Raw genomic sequence first — 26,033 nt, forward strand, 5'->3', positions numbered from 1 at the left:
TGTATATAATGGTCTTTTTTTTAGCTGAAGAGAATTAAGATGCACAAGGAAAACATGATTTTTCAGAGTCTTTCATCCAATGCAAGTCATATAAGGCTCATTATAGACCTTTTTTTGATCATGTAAGGGCAATTTACAGTTATACAAATGTTTTTTTTTTTTCAAAGCAACTTTTAAATGAGGATAATAGAAGCAATTCAAATCTTGAGAAAAGCAACAATATGTAGATTCTGTATCAAGTCTCATTTTTAATTTGTATTTTCGTTTTTTTTTTTTTTTTTTTTTGCCAAAACTACATTACAAATGTTTCCATGCTAACTTCTAAATCATCTGACAGGAGTGTTGGATGCTTCATTCCCAGCATGAATACAAAAGGTCTTCAAGATGACTATTGCATTTGTAGTTAAAATAATAATTTTTGATCAAATCTATTTACATTTTTTTTTAAAAATCTAACTTTAAGTAATAACCTTCCTAAATTATATCCACCTGATAACCGAATTTTTCTAAATGACAACCAATTGTTGGCTGGGGTCATGTAGATTACTACACTACCGGTCAAAAGTTTTGGGTCAGTATGATTTTTAAATGTTTTAAAAGAAGCTTCTTCTGCTACATATTTTGCATCAAAAATACCGTACAAGTTGTAAAATTGTGAAATGTTATTCCATTATAAAATAACTGTTCAAAAATTGTTTGTAATTTAATTTAATAATTTATTCCAGTGATTTTTAATGATGAATTTTCAGCTTCATTACTCCAGTCTTCAGAGTCATGTGATCCTTTAAAAATAACTCTAAGATTATTATTAATAATAATAATAATAGTTTTTATTATTATTATTATTATTATTATTATTGTTATTATTAATGGTAATGGTCTTAAAATCACAAGTAATAAATAAATAATTCATAAATTAGTATTAAACAATTAAACTTTTTTATTTTTTACATTTAATAAATGTCACCCTGATCTACAGAATATAAAAAATAAAAAATAAAAAAGGTTACTTAATGGTGCTGCCTAAATATGTATTTTGGATCATCAAAAAGTTTTATGTTGACCCCTGTTAACCTGCACTAGATGGTGAAAAATACTGAAATGTTTTCCTGCAAAACCTTTATTTCGCACCAGCTGAGGAATTTGAATGACCTCAGGGGGGTACATACATTTGCATTTATGGATGAAACATGTCCCATATAGACACATAATTTTATGCTTTCACCAACATGGTAACTCTGTTCAACATATTTATCATATTTAAAAAAACAAACTGAAAATGTGGCCGATTCCATGTGGGTCTGGTGATAAGCCGCTGTTATCGAACTGCAGGATTGTTCATGTAAAATTGGAGCCTCGGGGGTTTGTGTGTTCATTTCTTATTATGTTTGACTTTAACAAGCAGGAGACTGAATTTCATGCCCATGCAATAGAAGCAATTTATGGACCCCAGTAAATCCACCCAGCTGTGAAGCAGTTTCTTAAAATAGCCCATTCTAGCTTGACATAAAAATGTTTCGATATGAAAAATGTGGCGGTGGGGATACTTGTTTGACAGTGACACATGAACACTATTATAAAAACGTATTAATTCAAATCGTGTTTACAAATTATTTGCCTTCAACATTGGATTTTCACCTTTTCCATTTCTCTGCTTTTGTTTTGTAGAAGAGTGTGAAGGAGGGTCTTCTGCTCAAACAGACCAGCTCTTTTCAGAGGTGGAAGAGGAGGTATTTCAAACTGCGTGGAAGGACACTTTATTATGCCAAAGATTCAAAGGTAAATTCTGGAGTCTCTGTTCCTGTGGAGTATATTGAACCTCCAGGCACTGTTGCCAACTCATTTTCAGAGGAAGTTGCTAAAGGAGGAACAATGTGTTGCTAAATGACACCAGAACATCATTGCGTGATGACGTCATACTCCAAACTATTTTTATGTAATATAAACTATAATGAATGAGATTTCTCAAGCTGACTGGCCATCTCAGCACAAACATTATTTGAAATATGTTCAGTTAAATCACTGTATTGGTTAATGTTACATAAATGAACAACAATTATACATGTTAACAAGGTATCAACAAATCAACAGTTATACCAAAAAAATGTTTGGTTATTGTTATTTCACCAAAAAATGTGACGTGTGCTACTGCCAACAAATAACGCTGGTGTTCCTGTACAACCGGAGAGACTGCAGTTTCAGGATTATATTTCTAGAACCCCTTATTATAAAACCCACCCCATAGCTAGTGCTAAAACCCAACCATCCCCTACTGGATGTATCAGGAACAACAGGGTCCTAGAAATGCGTTTGGTAACACTTTATTTGTATGGTCCACTTGAGTATTAGTAGATTGTCTGCTTAATGTCTGTTGATATTGCTCCTTCAACAGACATTTAACTGACTATAAGAAACTTTGCATACTGTAAAAAAATAATACCCTATATCTACTCAATAAAACTGAGGTAAAAGATTACAAGCAATATTGTTAATTAAATTTAAAAAATGTGGATTAAGTAACAATTAATTAAACTGGCTTATTTAAAATTAGTCATTTAAAATGAGTAACTGCAAGCAGCACTTAAAAAATAGCTAATTTTAACCAAAGTTATTGTTTAAATTATTGATTGTTGTAACAGAAAATGATTGTGAATTTGAAAATGCTCATTTTGGTCACGTTGGATTCAATTAATATTTTCTCTTTTTTTAATTATTCAAAAGTAATAGCTTAATTCTTATAATAAAATTTATTAGATTTTATTGCAGACATTTTGAAGTAATTAAATTTCCTAAAACAGAAAATGAATTTTATTAAATAAAGTGTACATATTAAATTCTAATAAAATCTAAAAGGCCACAGAATTATTTTTTACAGTGCAGGTATACAGTAGATGTCAACTTACATACACAAACCCTAACCCCAACCAAACAGTCTACTGATAATCTAATGAGAATTAGTTGGCATGACGATGCAATGTAACTTAAACTTAACAAACGGACCATCAAAATAAAGCGTAACCATGCGTTTTAGTCTCTCTGGTTGTACAGAAACCGGTTGTTCCCAGCTATTTAAACCTTATGTAGCCGAACTCTACTGAGTCAAGCCTGTAGTCACTACTGCTATTTTGATTTGAATGACTTTTTAACAGTTGCTAAAAGTAGCCAAATAAATGTTAAAAATGGCTACATTTGTTGCTAGGGTTGTATAAAAAGGTGCTAAATCTAGCAACAAAATCGCTAAGTTGGCAACCCTGCCTCAAAGTGTTTGTTTCAATGTTTGTTAGGCATAGAAACATGCTGTTGTCTTGTTGCAGTCTCTCATATTTGATGAGGTGGACCTGTCAGATGCCAGTGTGGCCGAGACCAGCACCAAGAACATCAACAACAGTTTTACAGTAAGCAATACCACTGTTTAATGGTTTAATGCCTCATTCACACTAGCAGTGACTTAGTAGCTGCCTGTCGCAGAGTGGCACCTACTGCAATAGCAGGTCTGTGTAGAACTACAGCACAAAGGATACAACCGGCCTCTGAGTGAGCTGAGAGAGGATCACGTGAGCTCTACTGGTGCTCTTTTTGGCTGTCGTTTAAGAAAGTAGCTCTTCGTTTGCATAAAGTTGAAGGATTCTCAACTTTGTCGCATCACTCGACATGCCCACCTTATCTTCAGCGGTCGCTGTCACTCATGTAGACGGAGGTTGCTGGAAGTAGCTCACTCTGTTAAAATGCACAGTCGCTTATCGATGTGCCACTGCGAGTCGCTCATAGTGTGAACGAGGCTTTATAGAGAACCGTTTTTGACAATTTTAAATCCCAATTATTAATTACAGGGTTCTTATAGGTCTTGCAATTTCTGTAATATCATGGAATTTTACAAGGTCTATTCCAAAAATTAAAGTCAGGGAATTTTATATATACTTTGTTTTTTTTTGTCCTGGTCATGTAATGTCAGGTATTTTTTTTTATTCATTTTAAATGTTACTTTCAATTTAACAATTTTTTTTTATCATAGTTACAATTGTTTCTTTTAAGTTTATCAATCAATCAAACAATCAATCAAGCCTGTATTTGTCACATACTTCGATGTTAGTGAAATTGGACTCGCCAACCCTACACAAACATCACATTTCAGGGGAAGACAGGTCAAAGAGAGGTAGCATTTAGAAAGAGGAAATAAATACTTGGGGAGAGAGAAGCGAAAAAAAACTCTCTCTCTCATTGCTCTTGAATTAGGGCAGTGTGAGATCAGGGATAAAAAAAGCCCCACCAGTCAAGTACATAAACACATAGACATAGACATAACATTGCAACAGGGGATGGGAACAGGGGATATGGATAAAGTCCGGTGAGGGCGGGCAGCCATCTGGTCCTGCATCCAGGGGGCGCTGGTCACAGACTCGCCCACCTACTTCAGTAGGTGAAAGCTAAGAAGTTTAATCTTACTTCCGTTTCATCTTTGTTTTGGGCTTTAGCATTGTTTCCTAAACAGATGTGATGTGACAACACACGAGTATAGAAATACTGTATTTTCACTTTTGTCTTCTCAGTGCTCATAGGTCATAGAAATTCAGCTTTTTAATCAGTGAAAATCCAGGAATTTGACATTTTCTTTGAGTGGGAACCGTGTAATTAGTTTGTTCACAGTGATTTCTGTCTCATTCATTCCTTGTTTACAAATACCTACTATGACGTATTTTCTATCCTTTGTCCTCTCCCAGGTCATCACTCCATTCCGTAAGCTGATGTTGTGTGCGGAGAGCAGGAAGGAGATGGAAGACTGGATCAGTGCTTTGAAGTCTGTACAGAAATGGGAAACATACGAGGTCTGAACCTTCACTTTTCACCTTTGGAAAATCATTCAAAGGTTCAGCAACCGTGCTTTGATGCTTGTAATGGCTGCGCATTATACTGTCTGATGTTCAATCACATGGATTTCGCTTAATCTATGTGAAGTGATCAATAAATGAAAGCCACAGGAGTTATTGCTGCAATTGTAGTTGGATTAGGTGATATTGATGTAAATGAGTCACTCTGTGTGAGTCACCCCAACTACGCACAATTTCTACTTGATAAAATATTTCAGAGCTCGACAAATGTATTTATAGTAATAAAATCTCCTTAGAATTATTCATAATATGAATTATCTAACAGGGTTCAACACTAAGCGTTTTTTCTACTGACCCGATTAGGCCAGTGGTTCAGACTTTTTCCTGCCTTGCCAAAATTCTCACTGGCCCCACCAAAAGAAAAGAACTTTATAGCTATTTCTTAGTCACATATTCTCATACATAGCCTCATTGCAGTTGTCAAGTTTTGTCAAAATCCATCTGTTGAATTAATTAGTATATTAAAAACATTTGCTAGATATATGGATTATAGGCTTAAAATAAAGAGAGAAATAACAGATCATGAAGCAGATCAATGCTGATCTTTCTTTCATGGCGTCTGTGCTGAAATGAACAAAACAATAGGCCTAATACAAAATATATTATACGATTAAAATATGGAAAAAATGATCAGATAGTAATTTCGGTCAATTCTGCTGACAGAAAAAGACACACTCAGTAATATTTTAGCATGCTTTCACTTTCGTATTCGACATGAAATGCAAAAGGCTTCCAGGAATGAAATCCCGCCTTACTCATAATTGTCTCTTCATTTAACCGTATATGGCTATTACACAACCATAAAACACTGTGATATAGCCTGTTTTATTAATTTGTGGAATTGTTTTGCTTTCTCACTACAATCTATCCACTCCAGAGTTCCATTCAATCGAGCCGAGACCACCTCATTAGGACAATCTCGGACCAATTGATTTGGCGCGGATCCGAGCGCGATAGCTGGATTCACATACGCCAAACAAATCGTGCTAGCTGGGTAAACAAGACGGCTTCCAAAACAAACGTCTAGGTGTGAAAGCACCCCAAGACTATATTTGCATGCAATCGACAAAAGGTCGCAGGCAGGTTAAACTGGCCCCGGGACATTAGACAGTCTTTATTTTCTAAATTTTTATTATTATATAAGATTTTATTTATGTTCTTTTAAACCACCTGTAGAGAGACTATCCATTCATCTTCATATGCACCAGACACTTTATTACAAACGTTTCTTTAATAAATATGTACAGTTGGAGTCAGCATTATTAGCCCCCCTGTCTATTTTTTACCCCAATTTCTGTTTAACAGAGAGAAGATTTTTTTCAGCACATTTCTAAACACAATAGTTTTTATAACTCATTTCTAATAACTGATTTATTTTATCTTCGCCATGATGACAATAAATAATATTTGACTAGATATTTTTCAAGACACTTCTATACAGCTTAAAGTGACATTTAAAGGCTTAACTAGGTTAATTAGGTTAACTAGGCAGGTTAGGGTAATTTATGGTTTTCTGTGCAGACTATCGAAAAAAATTAAGGGGGTAATAATTTTGACCTTAAAATAATTTGTTAACAATTGAAAACTGCTTTTATTCTAACCGAAATAGAACAACTAAGACTTTCTCCAGAAGAAAAAATATTATCTGACATACTGTGACATATATATATCAAAATATCAATAAATAAAACGCTAATTCTGGTTATTTGAAGTTTTTCCTTTCAGCTGCCTGCTAAACGAAGAAATATAAATGTCAGCCAGCACAAGCATTCATTATCACATTCAAAATACTTTCATGGTCCCCACAATAAATAGTTCTAGCAAAAATATAAATGGTCAATATATCAAAAGAAGCAAGATTTAGTTTAGCTTTTTCATTCATCCGGACTGTGGGTAAGATATATTTTGAACAAAAAGAGAAACAAATTGTGTTTTCATGATGATTGAAAAATGAAACATTTAGACGAAGCTTGTATAATTGTGTATTTCAGTTCATTCCTGTGATTTTATGCACAGAATTGAGTCACATCTTACATGTGTTTAAGTATGTCATTAACAACTACTTGTTCAGTTTGGTTTCTTACACATGGCATAGATTTTACACATTTCAATTCACCACTGCCTGTGCTACCTGCAGTTTACACAACCTGCATCCCTGAATTCTGGATTAGCTGAAGGAAGTTGTCACTCCCGTATATTACTGTATACAGAACAGAATTAACCACTACAGCTTAACTGAACCAAACTTAGCAACAGCGTTTAGCTTTGGCTTTTATGTGGCCTATAAGCCATCTTGAGGTCCCATTGGAAGTTCACAGAGGAACTCTAGTTGACAGCTACTGGCCTAGATCTCATTAGTGGGTTGAATATTTATAGCACACTGATGCTGACACGATTTGTCTGATTCCAGGCCAGTCAGTTCAACATGGAGCACTTCTCCGGGATGCATAACTGGTACGCCTGCTCTCATGCCCGGCCCACTTTCTGCAACGTGTGTCGAGAGGCTCTGCCGGGTGTTACCTCTCATGGTCTCTCCTGTGAAGGTAAACATCAACACAGCTTCACAACAACACCATCTCATGTTTCTGCATTTTCTGTCTTTGTTTTTCCTCTCTTTATGAACAGTGTTTGAATTTTTCCCTTGGGTGCAATTTTTTCTTACATGAGATGTTTATTCTGCTCCTAGAACGAACAATGACGTTGTTTGTTTAGAGCGTAATCAATGAGTCATGAATAGGAACATTGCCCTCAGCCTGTCATCACTTTCTGCTGATGATCTGTTTCATTTCATCCCATCTCCCTGTTTGTGTGTGTTAGTGTGTAAGTTCAAAGCCCACAAGCGCTGTGCCGTACGATCCACCAATACCTGTAAATGGACAACTCTGGCATCTATAGGAAATGACATCATCGAGGATGAGGATGGAGTAAGTGATTTTTTTTTCAAGTGATTTGTTCTCTTAAAGGGATAGTTCATCTAATATCTTAATATTCAGTCAGCATTTGCTCTCCCTTGTTCCAAGCTTCTTTCTTCTGTTAAACGCAAAGGAGGATGTTTCGAAAAATGTTGTAAAGCAGCAGCCATTGACGTCCATAATATATTCTGTTCCTACTATGGATGTTAGTGACTGCTGGCTTCCAACACACAGTGCTCAGCATACTTGAGTACACCTCATTTTTAAATGAGTATTTGTATCCGTTTCCCAGTAAATATAGGCAATGTATTTTGGTGCATTTAAACAAAATAGATTTATTAAACAAATATATTTATTAAAATAATATTTTAGTCACCAAACAGATTTAGAAATTGAAAGATAATCCAATTAAATTCAAGCTAAATATTGCACAAATAAATTACAACCTACAAAATTGCAATTAAACTTTTCCATTTTTTTGCTTCTCTTTATTTTTCCTCTTTTTTTAAATTTGTATTTAATATTTTTCTAACATATAAATTTGGCTGTGCTCGTTTTTGGATTGTTATCGTAAGTTATTTTGTTAGATGAGCTCCAGATTTGCTTCAGTACTGACTTATCTAATGTATATGCACAAATATAATATTGTATAGTTTTCTATTAAAAAAATTTTAAAATTTTAGAATTTTAAAAAGATTTGTGAGGTGTGTATTTATATATGCTGAGCACTGTAATTCAAAACCAGAAAAAGAATGTTTCAAATGTGAGGAAATGATGGGGAAATTATCATTTTTAGGGTAAACTATGCCTTTGGCTGCAGTTACACTGCATGGTTCAAGTGACTCAATTTAGATTTTTTTTCTCCCATGTGGCACAGATTGAATATGGCCAATGTACGTGTAAGCAGGAAAAATCATATGGATTTCGATTTACTCAAATCAGAATCAGGCCTTGTACATATTTGTAAATCTATCCGATATTAATCGGATCCATACCCTCGTGTCTACAATATAACCAGGTAGATCGGATTTTCAGCTGTCAAGGAACAAACGTCACCAATATAAAAGCTTTTTTTAATCCTCGTGTATAAGATTTAAGGTTTGCAACTCTGCTGAAGTCTGTTCCGAAATGAAAGCGTCAGCATTTACGTCATTCGCCATGGTTTTTGATGATGCGTGACTCGCATTGACAGATGAAAATCCGATCTGCCTGCTTACACTGTAGATACGAATGCACAGATCCGATTCATATCAGATACATTTCCACAGATGAACAGGGCCTAAATCTGATCTGAGTAAATCAGAATCCATGTGATTTTTTCCTGCTTACACGTACATGAGCCATATCCAATCTGCGCTAGTAAGTTACTTGAACCATGCAATGTAAACGCAGACAAAGTGCCTAGATAAAAAAAAAAAGATGGCAAAATGAGAACTTTTCTGTCATAAATTAGAGTAAAATAAAAATATTTTTTTAAAAATGAAACCCTTTGAACAGATTAAATACAGGAATCCAGAAAAGGGCGCTCTTTTATTATCAGCTGTCAGTCAGCGCCTGCTCTTGTTTTTCCTAGTCATTATGCCTCTGTCATGTGCTGTGTAAATACAGACAGTCGGATACGAGTCACTTTTAAAAGATGATGTAAACAGGTTAGCAAAAAAAATTTAAAACCAGATACAGTCACAAAATCAGAATTGACCATCAAGATCTGTAGTGTAAATGCAGCCTTCAAGCTAAATGTGTGTGTCTGTGTGTGCAGGTGTCAATGCCTCACCAGTGGTTGGAGGGAAACCTGCCGGTCAGCGCTAAGTGTGTGGTGTGCGATCGAAACTGCGGCAGCGTCCGGCGACTACAGGACTGGCGGTGTCTCTGGTGCAAAGCCATCGTACGTGACTTTCCTGCCCATACTGTAAAACCAACCCACAATACAGTGCATTTCACCCACACCAACAATAATACACAATCACACCCACTTCAGATTCAGTAACCATAACAACCAGATAAACACACCCGGAGTTTACAGTAAAGACTATGACATCATATGGTACTTGTACAGGTGTGTACCTTGTGCAACCAGTGCGTTAGACTGATGAGTGTTCATGAGTAGTCAGTGATGCATTTGTCTGTGTGTGTAGGTGCACAACAGCTGTAAAGAGCAGTTGGGGAAGGTTTGTCCTCTGGGTCAGTGTAAGGTCTCCATCATTCCACCCACTGCACTTAACAGCATCGACTCTGACGGTAAGGGTTGCCCTGGCAACTGCATCAGCTCAGCTTAGTCTCCATAATGCCTACATGCATTGTCATATGCCTTTGTGTATGTAAAAAAAATATAGATTTTGTTAGGATGATCCAAAATGGCACAAAACCTCCTGTACAGTATATGCACAAGTAAAACCAAAAATGCTTTGTAATTATTTATTATTGTATTAAATGATATTAAGTAGATGTGTAATGTGTGTATTTATATAGTGCATTTATCATGTATGGCCATACACCCATTGCTTCACAATCATGAGGGGTCTCTCTCCACACCACCACCAATGTACAGCATCCGTTTGGATGATGCGACGGCAGCCATAGGACAACACTTCACAACACCAGCTTTAGGTGGAGTGGAGAGACAATGATACAGCCAATTCGGTGGAGGGGAATGATTGGGAGGCCATGATGGTAAAGGCCCAATGAAGGGAATTTGGCCAGGACACCTCTTTACGAGAAGTGCCATTGGATTTTTAATGACCACAGAGAGTCAGGACCTAAGTTTTAACATCTAATCTCAAAGACGGCGCTCACTGACAATATGGTGTCCCCTTCACTTTTACTGGGGCATTAGAACTCACACAGACCACAGATTGAGCGCCACCAGCTGGCCTTACTAACACTACTTCCAACAGCAAACCTAGTTTTTCCATGTGGTCTCTCATCCAAGTACTAACCCAACGCAAACTCACGGTAGTTCGTAACTTTTTGATTTAGTGGCTAATTCGCATGAATTTGTACAATCTAATTCGTACAGTTTAGTACGATTTGCTCATTACCCACACCTCCTTTTTAAAATCGTACTTTTTGGTACGACTAAACTTGTACGAATTTGTACGAATTAGTCACTAAACTGACAAAACGTAAAATATTTACATTTCCTCGTGAGATCAGGCTGACAAACCAGACTCAGCCCTGCTTAGCTTCAGTGTGTAACTGGTCTTGGGCTGCAGGGTGATATGACTGTGGCATATGGCAGATGTTTTAAATTGAACTCTAAATTAGCTTCTTTTTTTTTAACAGTTATTTTTTAAACACTATAAAACACTATGTTCTGCCAATTTTGATTGGCAGAACGTTTTATTGACAGTAAATACTAATTCAAACAGCATGAACAATTATAGAAATTACATTACATTACATTTACAAACAGCATAATAGCATGTTGTTTAAGTAGACTTTTCCCATGAGCATAAATGAGTATAAATATACTTGAGCAAAGTATTCGTAGAGCAGAAAAATATGCTGTTTTAAACTTTGACCACAATGTGCATACGCTAGTCAATTAAGCGCTCTGCTGCTCTTGCACCTCGGTCAGCGTGGCAACAAACCACCTTTGTGGCAGCATTTTCTGCATCTGGTGTGAAAGCTAGTTTAGACATATATTTTTATATGTCTACATTTTTTTCAGTTTATATTTTCAGCCTTTTTCTCTTTTGGCTGAAAAGTGAAATTCCCTATCAGTCAATGATTTTCAGTGGCCGAAAGATCTGGTGCATCCCTGTTATTTAGTTTAAGAAACACTGAGAAAGTTGAAAATTACAAAAAAAATGCATTTTCTACAATATTTTTGTTTGTACTTTAGGGTTAGGATTAGGATTAGGGTTAGGATGAAGGTTAGGTTTAGGGTTAATTGCATGTGATTATGCATAATGTATTGCTATTTTTATAATAAATGCGTGGATCCTGTGTAACCAGACAAATACAATGTTACCATTAATACATTACTACAGTAATTGTAAATTAAATTGTTAAAAAAGTCACAATAAAGACTTACTGTACATAAAGTGCTCAGCATAGATGAGTACACCCCTCACAAATCTCTCTTTTAAATTCATGTTTTTAATTGGAAGCTATGCAATATTATATTTGTGCATATACATTAGATTAGTCAGTTCTGAAGCAAAATCTGGAGCTTAATAACTTACAATAATGGTTTGAAAACTGTTACACCCAAATTTATGTTATAGAAAAATATTAAATACAAATGTAAAGAGAAAAAACCAAGAAAAGCAACAAAAAAAGTCTTTTTTGGGTTTGTTTAGGTTGTAAAAAATGTTTTTGCAATATTTTGCGTGAATTTAATTGTATTATCTTTCAATTTCTAAATATGTTTGATTACTAAAATATTATTTTGACAAATATGTCTGTTTAATAAATTAGTTTTGTGTAAATGCACCAACATACATGCCTATATTCACTGAGAAATTGATAAAAACATTCCTTTTCAAAATGGGGTGTACTCAATTATGCCAAGCACTGCATTTACAACCATTCAATTCAAGTTTAGATAATTGATGTACTTTTAAATGATTTGTTTTATCAACAAATACTGAAATATATATATGTAACAGTTTCCAAAATAATTAATAAGGACAGTTATTTAGTTAATGGTGCAATTGAATCGCTGACTCTTGAACAGCAGTACATAAATATATACAAATATGAACAAAATAAAATGATATATCTGTATTCTATTATTCAACATTTTAAATGCAATTTCACTCAGCTCTTCTAAAAAGGCACAATTGGTTCATTCATCTAGTTTTAAGCATGTTATGTGACAAGCTACATTGGTTACATTTCTAAACGACATCCCTCCCAAGTTCTTCTCCTGTCCTCTCCTTCTCTCATTCCCACTCTCTCTCCTCCCTCTCCAACCCCTCCACTATCCTTCTTCATCATCCCCTGTTCCCTGCAGGCTTCTGGAAGGCCACCAGTCCATCCTGCTCCAGTCCTCTTCTGGTGCTGGTGAACAGTAAGAGTGGAGACAACCAGGGTGTCAAGTTCCTGCGCAGGTTTAAGCAGCTCCTGAATCCAGCGCAGGTCTTTGACCTCATGAATGGCGGCCCACAGCTGGGGTGAGGTCAACGTCCTCTGATCACATACTAAAACACTTTCAAAGGCAGTAAAAGGGTCACAGTACCTTTTAACACAGTCAAACATTTTATTTCATAGCTGCTAACATTCTAAATAATGAAGCACTTTCACTTTTAATAGTGTTCTGGTCTGTTTTGGGCATACAGTTTGGAATTTGCCCTCTGGATGATATTTGTTGTTTTATAGATGTGTTTATTGTATGTATGTGTGCGCAGGCTTCGTCTCTTCCAGAAGTTTGAGACATTTCGTACCCTGGTGTGCGGTGGAGATGGGAGCGTGGGCTGGGTTCTTTCTGAACTGGACAAACTCAGCCTGCACAAACAGGTCAGAACAAACAAAGATTTGACATTTTAATGAAAGCAAATGGTGAAAACACACTTCGGTTTTGAATAATATTGGTTGATGAGTTTATAAATCTACAGTAAATGGTTTAGGTGCAGTCATTACATTTTTTATCATTTTTTTCAGCAGTGATGCAATACATTGATCAAGTGATGATGAAGATATTTATAAAATAATATTTCAAAATTTTCCTGTTTCAAATGAATGCTGTTGTTTTGTACTTTGCATTTATCAAAGACTCCCAAAAGGCAGGTATACACCAATTCTGGATATTTAGCCTAATAACTAATAACTGATATATACAATTATGAGTTTAAATCTTGATGCAAGTAATCCAAGCATGGTAACAACAAAACAGCACATATCTAAAGTGGTTCAACCAGCAGAAATGATTGATCATTTATCAACTGTACTATATTGTGCCATTAGCAACAACATTTTTAAAAATCATTTTACTGATCAAATAATTTTAGTTAATTAGTTAGGTCATATTCTCAATACTCATGTGGCAACTGATATTTTCGCTATCCCTACTGAAACATTAATTCCTTCATTTTCCTTTCGGCTTAGTTCCTTTATTATTCTGGGTTGGCCACAGCAGAATGAACCATCAACTTATCCAGCTTATGTTTCACGCAGCGGATGCCCTTCCAGCTGCTACCCAACACTGGGAAACATCCATACACACTTATTTACACACATACACTAAGGACAATTTAGCTTACTCAATTCACCTATGGCACATGTTTTTGAAACAGCGACCTTCTTGCTGTGAGGCAATTGTGCTACCCACTGCGCCATCATGCTGCCCCTACTGAAACTTTCCATAGTTTAAACAAAGATAAAATGTTAAGCTGCAAAAGACTGCTGATTTCACAGGTTGCTAGGCGCCCATCAACCGTTTTCTCAGAGGATGACAAGCTGACAAAACATATCACTCTGATACAAGTTTTATATATGGAAAAAACTTCAAGAAAATTGGGTGTTTTGTGTTTGTCCGAGATAATTAGTCGACCGAAATGTGTATATTCCATACAAGCTGAAGTCAATTGGTCAGTTCTTGTCACGTGGCTCACGCTGCGCTCATGGCAATTATTCAACAAGGTGCGTCTGGAAGGCGCGAGCGCATCAGGCCACTTGCACGCACAAGCCACACCTCCAAGCTACACTTCTCCAGCAGTTGATCTTCTTGCACAAACATGGTGGTTTCACCTGATTTGTTGACAAATTTGTTGTGGATCTATTCCTTTGCAGTTTGCGGGTCCTTCCCTGGGCCTTTTCCACTTCCACTTTCCAAGATGTCTGTTTTTTACCTATTTTGCTGCTTTTATGTTAAATTTGGGCACTCAAGTGACTGAGATATAAGTAAGAGAATACGGTAATTTTTCAAAATAATAGACTTTTCAAAATAAAATCTTTTCAGACTCGGATAATACATAAAACGGAAATAATTTATGATTTCTTGTGCGGCCGGTAGCAGTTGATCCACAGACCAGTACCAGTCCACAACCCAGTGGTTGAGGACGACTGCAATAGTATGTATACGGTTGCATTGTTTAGAAAAATCATTCAATGGCACTCACAAGAGAAATTTGAGAACTGAATAGGCGTATACAGCAAAAAAACTGCAAAAAAAACTGACCTCCTGGGATGTATTTTGCGATCTCCTGAAATGTATACAAGGGTACATATCAATAATGAGCCTGGGTTGGCATTTTCATTATTTTGTGTGTTTGTAACAGTGTCAGCTGGGTGTGCTGCCGCTGGGCACTGGAAATGACCTGGCGCGTGTATTGGGCTGGGGAGGCCTGTGTGACGACGACGCTCAGCTGCTGCAGATACTGGAGAAACTGGAGAGAGCAACAACCAAGATGCTGGACAGGTCAGAGATACTGAGCCACAATGATGAATGACTCTCATTAAAAACACATCTCTCTGGCCCTGTTTACGTCTGGCATTAAGGAGCATTTTTGTCGACCCAATCACAAGTTGATGCCACTAAAAAATTTTAAGATGATACTTTTTAACACATCCAGAAATAATTAAAAACCTATTAAACTATTTCTTTCACGGTGTAGCAATTAAAGGCAAAAGGAGTTTGTAATTGTGGCATAGAATGATAATCTGGATATACCTGGGCATAGCTGAATAATGTTTTCAGTACACGGAAATGACACACCGTGAGTCTCAAAACCAAAGCCATAATTTCCTCATACTCATGTAATTCCTGCAAGTGAAAAATCCCGAAAAACAGGCCAGTCATAACAAAATACCTTTGAAAACGGGACTGACAGGTCATGAACTGGGCAACATTAGGAAGCAGGCGCAGAAATCTCATTGGGGCTCATTAAGAATGCTGAATATGGGAAAGACAGATTATATTTATGTTTAAATGTATCTTACATTAGTTTAACATGTATATTGTGAACTATACCATGTACTTTTACAACTAGTAGACAGTATATCTTAGTATAAGTTAACATGAACATTTTTTTCTCTTTGACAAGGGAAATTTAACCTCAACTGATTATTCACAGCCATTTCATACACAAAATTGAGCTTTCCGCCCTAGTGCTAATTCTTCTGAATTATATAAACGAGCATATAAAGTCATTTCTGGGGATTTTTTTTAATTAGGCCTACCTAGATTTTAGGAAGCAATTTATAGTACCATATTAAATCAATTCACTATATAGCACCTTTACAAATGGAAATTAAAGCTTGTTATCTGACCTTGTTATTTGTTTTAAAGGTGTAAAAATTATTTTTACACACCCAAAGATCCTCCTTTCAAAAAAAAGAAAAGTGTTTGACAGTTGACAAAAGAGACAGGCTAAAATATCACTTGTAAGCAGGAATGCATCTCCCTTGTCTGCTTGTGATGCAATTGACCAAAGCTTATCTAAACAGTACTTGTGTTTGTAAATGTGTGTGTTCACAGATGGAGTGTGATGACCTATGAAGTGCCCACCAAACAGACTCCAGCAATCGTAAAAGACGACGACCCATCAGATTCCCCTCTACAGGTGACCTTCAAATGTTGTTTCTGATCTAAAGCTATATGCTATACTGTATATGTATGTTTGCATTACATTGATGCTTGCAGTAAAAAATTCTATGATGCACAACTTTTTTTTACAAATATATGATATAAATATAAATGATTTCTAAAGACAGAAGCATCACATAAATTATGTGTGTATATATATATATATATATATATATATATATATATATATATATATATATATATATATATATATATATATACACAATTGATGAGTGTAGGAGACTTCCTTCAAAAACTACACAAACACATATATAAATGGGAGTGTAAACTGTTTAAATGAGATGTTTTACCTTAACGTATGTTTCACCAGCATGAACCACGCCACACTTTGAGCTACACTTTATTGTAAGGATGAAGGGGATGATAAGGGAACAGTGGGATGAAGGGTAAGGGATGTAAGAGGATAAACAGTGAACATGTAGTTAGGTTTATTGGGCATCCTACGATGATGCCCAGAGACTCGGAGTGGAAGTACCGTCCCTGTAATATTTGTGATTATATTCCCCCCCGATTCAACCTAGGAGGTTAAAGAGGGTTATGGGATTGTTAATGGGAAGCGAGGAAATAGAGAGAGGGAGGGTGGTTTCGAGAGAACGAGAAGAACAGTGCTAGAGGGCCAGTCTGGCGGAAATAAGTTTTTAGGGAGTAGGTGATTGGTTAAGGAGACAAAATGAGGCACGGTTCCAGTGACGAACCTGTGTTAACAACTTAACTCCATTTTTGAAATCCAGATTACACAATATGCTGATTCTGTTGCCACTCACTTGACCAAAATCCTGGACTCTGACAAACACAGTGACGTTATTTCATCTGCCAAGTGAGTAACAAGTTTGTTTGTGTGTGAAAACATTAAACAGTACAGTACAGTATAGAAATGCAAATTATAATAAATATTAAGTTGGAACCTGAAGAATGTTGTCTTCTGTCACAGGTTTCTATGTGGAACAGTTAATGATTTTGTGGCTGAGGTCGGCAAAGCTTATGAACGGGCAACAGAGAACAAGGAGGAGGCCGATGCCATGGCTAAAAAGGTAAAGCTGGAGGCTCATGTGAAGTTTCAGTTATTGCTATTGTTAAATGACAAGCTAAAAGATAATTTAAAAAAATAAAGAGGCATACAATGAAAACCCTGAACTGAAACAAAATTATAAAAAATAGAGTTGCAGTAGTTCATTTGCTCACGTAGAAATACTTTTTATTATATTTTTATTGAGGTATTTACAGTGCTTGTGGAAAGTATTGGTAGCACTTCACGTTTTCCACATTTTTTTATGTTACAGCCTTATTCCAAAATGGATTAAATTTATTTATTTCCTCACAATACCCCATAATGACAATGTGAAAAAAGATTTTTTGAAATTGTTGCATATTTATTACAGTTTTTCTCAGGGGCTTTGGTGCATTTCCCACAACACTATTTACATTTGCACAACAGCTAATGCATTTCTCAAAACAATTAGTCATTATTGCACATCATAGTAGCAGTTTCTCATTCCTTCCAACAATTTGCAAATGCTTTTGGACATGCATCAATTGCTTTCATACAGTTCTCTGCTGTTTTCTAACATCATTTGCTTATGTCATGTCAGTCAAAATTAATTAAACTTGAGAATGCTAAATAGTCATTCCAAATAAAACTAATAGTCCTCATTTCATTACTTGAGTCATTACATACAAAAATGTTGAGCTAGTTGTCAAAATCTGTCAAGCAAATTTTCCTAAATTCCTGAAAATGCCTTCTAAGTTGAACAATTTGATGAATGATTTACACTCAGACCTGTGCATGTTGCAGTTTCAGTTTCAATATGTACTGCAGTATTGTTTACAGTTGTGCGCAGATACCCAAAGGACGTTTATGTTTGTTGTAAATAAGGTTGTATTTATTCTTTAGCACAATGCTGTAAATAAAAGAGAATTGCAAAGAGCAAATGCAGTAAAAATGTGAAACATACATATTCAGTGTCTTGTACTCAGATACCTCACCAAATGCAGTGATGTCTAACTCTACTGTAGTTTTCAAATAGCTGTGTAAATAGTATATAGTGCTGTCTTGCGCATTTTCAGGAAGTGTCACCAAAATCTGACTTTTTTGCATTGGAAAAAATGTTCAGAGTAAACTGTCATAATGAAAACATGACAAAGCCAATTGACTATCTTGTTCATTAACAATGGTGTCAGGACTTTTCATCTTGATGACACTGACATTTTCATTAACATGAATACTTGCTTTTATGAGCAATGGAATGAGCTATCCATTTTGAGCAAGTGACACGCTTTTGCGGATTATCAGCTAGGTTTGGCAGTTTGTACGAATTGTTTTGAGAAATGCATTAACTGTTGTGCAAATGTAAATAGTGTTGTGAGAAATGCACCAAAGCCACTGAGAAAAACTGTAAAATTAAAAAAAAACCTGTAAAATCACATGTACATAAGTATTCACAGTACCTAAGCTCAATTTAGAGCTTCACGGCAAATGCTGTGAATACTTATGTACATGTGATTTTTCAGGTTTTTTTTTATTTTTAATAACTTTGCAACAATTTAAAAAAATCTGTCATTATGGGGTATTGTGTGTATGATTCTGAGGAAATAATTGAATTTAATCCATTTTGGAATAAGGCTGTAACACAAAAAAATGTGGAAAAAGTGAAGCGCTATGAATTTTTTCGGAAGCACTGTATTTTTATGCTTCTAATGAAATAACATTCAAACCCCTAGCAGTGTTCAAGTTTGAGTCTAGTTAAAGCTACATTTTTAGACCATGATTGTTAGTTGAGCCACAACATTTAAAACAAATAGTTTTCAGCACACAAACCATCATAAACAAACTTCATGAGACAATCATGATTATCCTATTTAAATTCTTTAGCTTCTCCTTGTATGCGCTGCAACAGTATATCAGTTTAGTTTGTTCACTCTTACATAACTGCCCCTGCTGGTCATGTCTTTCTTGTGTTAGACCATTCTGCATGGTAGTGCGTCACACTGCAGCATTGCATGTGGTCACATTCATTCACTCGCGCATTCTCAGTAGCCACATCCGCTTAATGAGGCAACACTCAGTGAAAGCTATTTTTTTCCATGCTAAACTGAGTAGTGGTCCAAATCATCCGCTACAGCAATGCATGAAATGTCTATTTCTGCGATATCATGGCTGAATATCAGCATAAACTACTATAATAATGATCACTTTAGACACCGATTAGGTGCTTTATTCAGTGTTAAATGCTACTGGTGTGAGTTTGGATACCATTTTATTGCCATAATAAAAATTGACCTCAACACGCTTGAACTGTGATTAACCAACAAATATCAGTCACTCAGCATTTACTTTTAATGTTAAAGAGGTTTAATATGTGTTAATGTGTATCATTTTTAGTGTGGACAGACAGTTTACTTGTCACTGAAATCTTGCTACGTCATGTGTAGTTAGGACATGATGTGAGGAGTCAAACTGTGTGGTATTCTCAATATAAACTCTGAGAAATGTAGAAAAAGTTTTGAATTGCGTCTCTCTCTCAGTGTGCCATGCTGAATGAGAAGCTGGACTCGTTGGTTAAGGCTCTCAGTGAAGATGCCAATGCCCAGCTGGTGCCAGCCGGGTCCATTTCTCCAGACGACAGCGACACGGATCAGTCCAGACCCTTCAGATCTAGAGAGCAGCTAATGCTGAGGGCCAACAGCCTGAAGAAAGCACTCCGACAAATCATAGATCAAGCAGAAAAAGGTCAGTCTTCGTTGTGTACGAGTGCGTTCTTCTTAAGTGCAGCATAATTGGATTTTAGGCCTTGATTAGATTGTGTTAAATTAGCATGAAGAAAAAAAATCTAGCATACTTCATAATGATTAACATGCCCGGAGAGAATGAGATGAAAAGGTTTCGATGAATTCCATTTTACTCCTTTACTTTCTGTTGCATTTATCTTGAGTGTGTTTAAAGTCTCTGGCTTCCAGATGTAATGGAATAATACAGAATGGCTGCTTGATCAATTTACCCAATTTTTTGCTTTTGATTATGTTCTGTCAGTGGTGGATGAGCAGAACAGACACACACAGGTGCAGAGAATGTCTTCCACCTCGTCAATCAAAAGAGGCAGCAGTGAGGACCTCAAGGAGGCGGAAACACGTGAGTGACAGATACATTTAATGAATATTCATAGATGTGGCTTAGTAATTAGATCCTTAGGGGTGGATTTACTAACAGCTTGTGGCAAAACAAACACAGTTTTGGCATTGAAAAACTATTTACCAAAGGTGCTGTGAAACTTACACAATTTCTATATAAATCGTGAAATTAATATTGTACTTATTGTCATAATTTGCATGAAAAGGAATGACATATTTTAGTGCTTTAATGCCTCTAGTCAGCAGCATGTTGTCTCAGTGGCTAATACTATCGCCTCACAGCAAGAAGGTCACTGGTTTGAGGCCTGGCTGGGCCATTTGACATTTCTTTGTGAAGGTTGCAGGTTCTCCCCATGTTCGCATGGGTTTCCTTCGGATGCTCTGGTTTTCCCCCCTGTCCAAAGACAAGACATGCACTATAAGTGAATTGGATGACCTAAATAGGCTGTAGTGGATGAGTGTGTGTGTGTTTGTGTGTATAGGTGTTTGCCAGTACTGTATTGTGGCTGGAAGGGCATTCGCTTAGACATACTGTATGCTGGAATAGCTGGCAGATTATTCCACTGTGACAACCACTGAAGTAGAGACTAAGCCGAAGGAAAATGAATGAATACTGCCTCTAGTGTTCATTTCAGATGAGAACTGCAGTGAATTGTATGTATAGGCATGTTATATGACAGCTATTTTTAACACAAACCTTTACACGTGGTTAGCCTTTTGGAACATTTAAACACCCCACCAATGGCCCTGAATAAAGCGGCGCAGTAAAAAATCATTATTCATTTCAATCTGAAGGTAAGCTGTAAAAAATGAAGACTAAAAATCCTTCTCGATACAGCACGTTTGAAATTAATTGTATAAAATAGGATCTTACAGTACAACAAATATAAAAAATGTTTTTGCATGCCCTGGTGTACACCACCTTTTACTGCAGATTAATGAAGTGGAAACTACATCATGTAAGCCAGACAGTGTCTTGAAAAGGTCGTTTCTCAGAGCCGTCTGTGCAAACACAGAGACATGAAATAAGAAAAGGCCAAGGATCACTTGAAAGAGCAAGTTAATTAACTATATCAGCTACATCAACATGCAGAACACTGCATTAGCTCGCATAAAGGGCAGCACTAAAATAAATGCTACAAAGAACTGATTTTTGTTGCATTTCCACTTAAACTTGTCATAAAAAAGATTTTCCCATAAATTTTATGCAATATTCCCTAACTTAAATCACATTTAAAAAAAAAAAATATATATATATATATATATATATATATATATTAGAAATTTCAAAATAAAAAAAAAACAATTAGTAGTCTATCCAAATTATTAAAAAAATCAGTAATTCTTTTGTTTCACAAAAATGTGATTTTACACAAAATGAATAAATGGAATGTATTACTGGTTACTTTTCTATTGTCGTGAGATTTAAATGAGTTCACAGTATTTTTAAAAATTCAATTGTGTAGATAGATGGATGGATGTACGGATGGATGTACAGATGGATGAATGGATGGACACACGAATGAATGTATGTATGTATGGATGGATGGATGGATGGATGGGTGTTCAAATGGATGGATGGATGGATGGATGGATGGCTGTACGGATGGATGTACAGATGGATGAATGGATGGATGCACAGATGGATGGATGTATAAATGGATGGATGGATGGATGGATGGATGGGTGTTTAAATGGATGGATGGATGGTTGGATGGATGGCTGTACGGATGGATGTACAGATGGATGAATGGATGTATGCAAAGATGGATGGATGGATGAATGGATGGATGGATGGGTGTTCAAACGGATGGATCGATGGATGGATGGCTGGCTGTACGGATGGATGGATGGATGGAAGGATGGACGGACGCATGTATAAATAGATGGATGTTCAAATGGATGGCTGGATGAATGGATGGACGGACGGACGGACGGACGGACGGATGGATGGATGGATGGATGGACACATGTATGAATGGATGTATGTTCAAATGGATGGATGTACGGATGTACAGATGGATGAATGGATGGATGCACAGATGGATGGATGGATGGATGGATGGATGGATGGATGGATGTATAAATGGATGGATGGATGGATGGATGGGTGTTTAAATGGATGGATGGATGGATGGTTTGATGGATGGCTGTACGGATGGATGTACAGATGGATGAATGGATGTATGCAAAGATGGATGGATGGATGAATGGATGGATGGATGGGTGTTCAAACGGATGGATCGATGGATGGATGGCTGGCTGTACGGATGGATGGATGGATGGATGGAAGGATGGACGGACGCATGTATAAATAGATGGATGTTTAAATGGATGGCTGGATGAATGGATGGACGGACGGACGGATGGATGGATGGATGGACACATGTATGAATGGATGTACGGATGCACAGATGTATGAATTGATGGATGTACAAATGGATAGATGCAACTATGTACAAATGGATGGATGGATGTATACATAATTTACTTCTGCTATTGGGGTCTTTGTAATAGGCTTAGGCTTTTTTATGTCTCATTTTTTGCACTTTCTTTCACTTTTAATTCCTTTCATTTCATCAACAGGTCAAAATACATTGAGTCCGACCGCTACAACTCCTATATTACTGGAGAAGTCAGAAAGCTTCGGCACCGTGCTCTTCTCTGAAGAATCTGTGTAAGATTGTGCAAACACACACACACATACACTCACACACAGCTCTTATCTTTCTCCAGAGAAGTGCAGTAATGACATCTGACGTTCCAGTAGCTCTTAAACCCATGTTGACAGTGTAATATCCCACAGTGTGTTTGCTATTCCACTCACAGACACACCAGTCCATCTCAGTCTCAGTGGACACAAATCTGCTTTCATATCGAGTCCTTGAGTCGACACATTTCACTGAAAGAGCACAGATTACCTTTGGTTACTGCAGTATATTCTGAAGCCAAGTGAACTTTACGTCTGGGCTGAGTTTGCAGGCCCCACATGGGACATTTTGAACATTTAAAACCCTCAAAGAAACCTCAATGACCATCACTTAATGCAGCATGTTTAGTTTTAAGATAAATCCATGTACAGGCAATATAACTTTTAGTGTTGTTAGTGATTAAAAAGAAGAATATTATGCTTAAGAAGGCTACGTTTACTTGATCAAATACACTGTAAACATGGTGTTAAAGGAATAGTTCACCCAAAAATAAAAAAAATATATATGTCAGCATTTACTCCCCTTTGCTGTTTAAAATCCTTTATTGGTTTTTAGTATTATTACTGTTTAAAAGAAAGATATTGTGCGCACAAAGGCTGCAATTTCTTGATCAAATACACAATAAACAGTGTTAAAGGGATAGTTCACACAAAAATAATAAATCTGTCATAATTTACTCTCCCTTTACTCTTTAACATCCTTTTATTGTTTTTTAGTATTATGAGTATTTTAAAGGGAGGATATTGTGCTTACGAAGGCTGCATTTTCTTGATCAAATACATGGTAAACATGGTGTTAAAGAGATAGTTAACCCAAAAATTTAAATCGTTATCATTTACAGTACTCTCCTTTTACTTTTTAAAATGCTCTAAAACACAAAAAGAACATATTTTGGTAAATGTTGGAAGCCATTGACCTCAATAGTATTTTTATTTAATTATTTTTGTTTTCTATTTTTTAGCAATCTTCAAAATATCTTCTTTTATGTTCAACAGTAGAAAGAAACTCATAAAGGTTTATAAGCTCTTGAGTATAAGTAAATAAGAAGTACATTTCCATTTTTTGGAGAACGATCTTTTTAATAATGGTGAAAAGTGTTGGGGTAACGCATTACAAGTAACGTGAGTTAATTAATAATATTAGTTTTCTAAGTAACAAGTAAAGTAATGCATTACTTAAAAAAAATATAATTATATTTGAGTTATTTTTTAAAAATGTAACTCGAGTTACCTTTTGAATTGATCAATATGCTTTAAAAAATAATTTGCTGAATTAAAAGTAGTGTAATCACATTGAATCACATTTAATGAGAGAATGAGCTTCCCACAAGAATAGACAGAAATGAAGATGGCGGAGTCTTACATTTCTGCGATGGAAGTATTCACATTATTCTGAACGCATGGCAGAAAAGGGCACAGTCTCGATGGGCAGTCATTTTACTGAACTATAAGGCAAAAATACAAAATAGAAAATACATTGCTTTCAGAAGTTCTCAGAAGGTAGCATTCAATTTTTTAGGTAAAATGAAGGTGTTGGTTATACAGTGTGCTATTAAATTCAGAGCTTCTCTATTTAAAAAAAAGGAAAAAAGAAAAATACCCTTCTGAAAGCGCAGTGAATGGGAGAGTACAACAAATCATTTTTTACATGAATTTGCTGAAATAATAAAAGAAAAACTCTAGGAGTGTGTTAAGACTTTCAGAAAAAGGGAAAAAAATGTGTGAGATTAATGACGACAGCCAGAGGAGAGAAAACCATCACATTTACTTTCAGTCCCATAGATGCTGCATTACAAACCCTTCGCATAAATGGTCATTTGTTTTTTGTAATGTGACACAAAGATTATATTATACATTCATAAATGCATATAAATGGTTTTCTATAAATGTGTGACTTTTTTTTTAATAAAAGAATTAAAAACTTTCAAGGATTTAAGATTATGATGACAGTTAAACGTTTTGTGTAAAGGGTCCTTACAAAAGACTTTACTGTCACAAATTATTGCAGTTTAATCTTTGCTAAATAAAAATGTAGAAAATATTTGCACTCCAAATGTTTGAAAAGTAGTAATTATATGTTACTGTATTAATTATATAATGCTTAATAGATCATTCATTTTTAGTTTTCATCTTTAATAACTAATGTGACATTGCAAACATTCCTACATCTATTAAGTTATTAAATAAAAGGTTTTATGATGGTATTATAAAAGATGAGAGTAGGATAAATAGATCCACATTTGCTGTTCATTTATTTTCTTCACGCATTAATCCTGTGTATCTCTCTGTTCCGCAGGCAGTGCACAGAGAAGTGTGTGATGAATAATTATTTTGGCATTGGGCTAGATGCCAAAATATCTCTAGAGTTCAACAACAAGAGAGACGAGAACCCCAAAAAATGCAGGTAAGACTGAAAGATATTCATTTCATATACTTAATGCAAATGAAAGTGTCTTGCAGTTACAGTTTCGCTTTTAATTCTTCGATTTTATTCAAGAAACTTCCTATTTTTTTTTTTTTGAAGAAACCTGTTTCTGAATGATCTTCAATGTTTTTAACAGTAGTCGCACTAAAAACATGATGTGGTACGGAGTGCTAGGGACCAAAGAACTGGTGCAGAAAACCTACAAGAACCTGGAACAAAGAGTCCAGCTGGAGGTACAGTTTGAGCTCGTGTCAGCCAGACAGACTGAGAGGATGTGGGTTGAATACATTTCTCCCTTTGCTGAAAGAGGAAGCACTTGTTGTACCATCCGTCCGTTTTACTGGACATACTATGAATGATATGCTGTGTTTGTATATGCAGATGCATGTTTATTTAATATATATTTCCCAGGTGCTGTTTAATA

The 26,033-nt window shown here is 35.9% G+C and overlaps 1 protein-coding gene across 7 annotated transcripts in view; it reads left to right on the plus strand.

The window, feature by feature from the left end:
* The window catches only part of si:dkey-172j4.3, a 163,097-nt gene that overhangs the window by 116,330 nt on the left and 20,734 nt on the right, over positions 1-26,033 (plus strand). For all 7 annotated transcript variants that reach the window (XM_009303126.5, XM_073908370.1, XM_073908369.1 and 4 more), the window contains 18 exons: positions 1,669-1,779; positions 3,315-3,395; positions 4,719-4,823; positions 7,297-7,429; positions 7,704-7,810; positions 9,558-9,683; positions 9,934-10,036; positions 12,759-12,918; positions 13,153-13,261; positions 15,022-15,161; positions 16,221-16,305; positions 17,081-17,166; positions 17,281-17,380; positions 19,872-20,076; positions 20,377-20,475; positions 23,061-23,151; positions 25,481-25,588; positions 25,746-25,842. In XM_009303126.5, the coding sequence (XP_009301401.1) occupies positions 1,669-1,779; positions 3,315-3,395; positions 4,719-4,823; positions 7,297-7,429; positions 7,704-7,810; positions 9,558-9,683; positions 9,934-10,036; positions 12,759-12,918; positions 13,153-13,261; positions 15,022-15,161; positions 16,221-16,305; positions 17,081-17,166; positions 17,281-17,380; positions 19,872-20,076; positions 20,377-20,475; positions 23,061-23,151; positions 25,481-25,588; positions 25,746-25,842 (2,046 nt within the window). The remainder of the gene's footprint in view (positions 1-1,668; positions 1,780-3,314; positions 3,396-4,718; positions 4,824-7,296; positions 7,430-7,703; positions 7,811-9,557; positions 9,684-9,933; positions 10,037-12,758; positions 12,919-13,152; positions 13,262-15,021; positions 15,162-16,220; positions 16,306-17,080; positions 17,167-17,280; positions 17,381-19,871; positions 20,077-20,376; positions 20,476-23,060; positions 23,152-25,480; positions 25,589-25,745; positions 25,843-26,033) is intronic.

The sequence above is a fragment of the Danio rerio genome, chromosome 7 (genome assembly GCF_049306965.1).
Source record: "Danio rerio strain Tuebingen ecotype United States chromosome 7, GRCz12tu, whole genome shotgun sequence".
Lineage (NCBI taxonomy): Eukaryota > Metazoa > Chordata > Actinopteri > Cypriniformes > Danionidae > Danio > Danio rerio.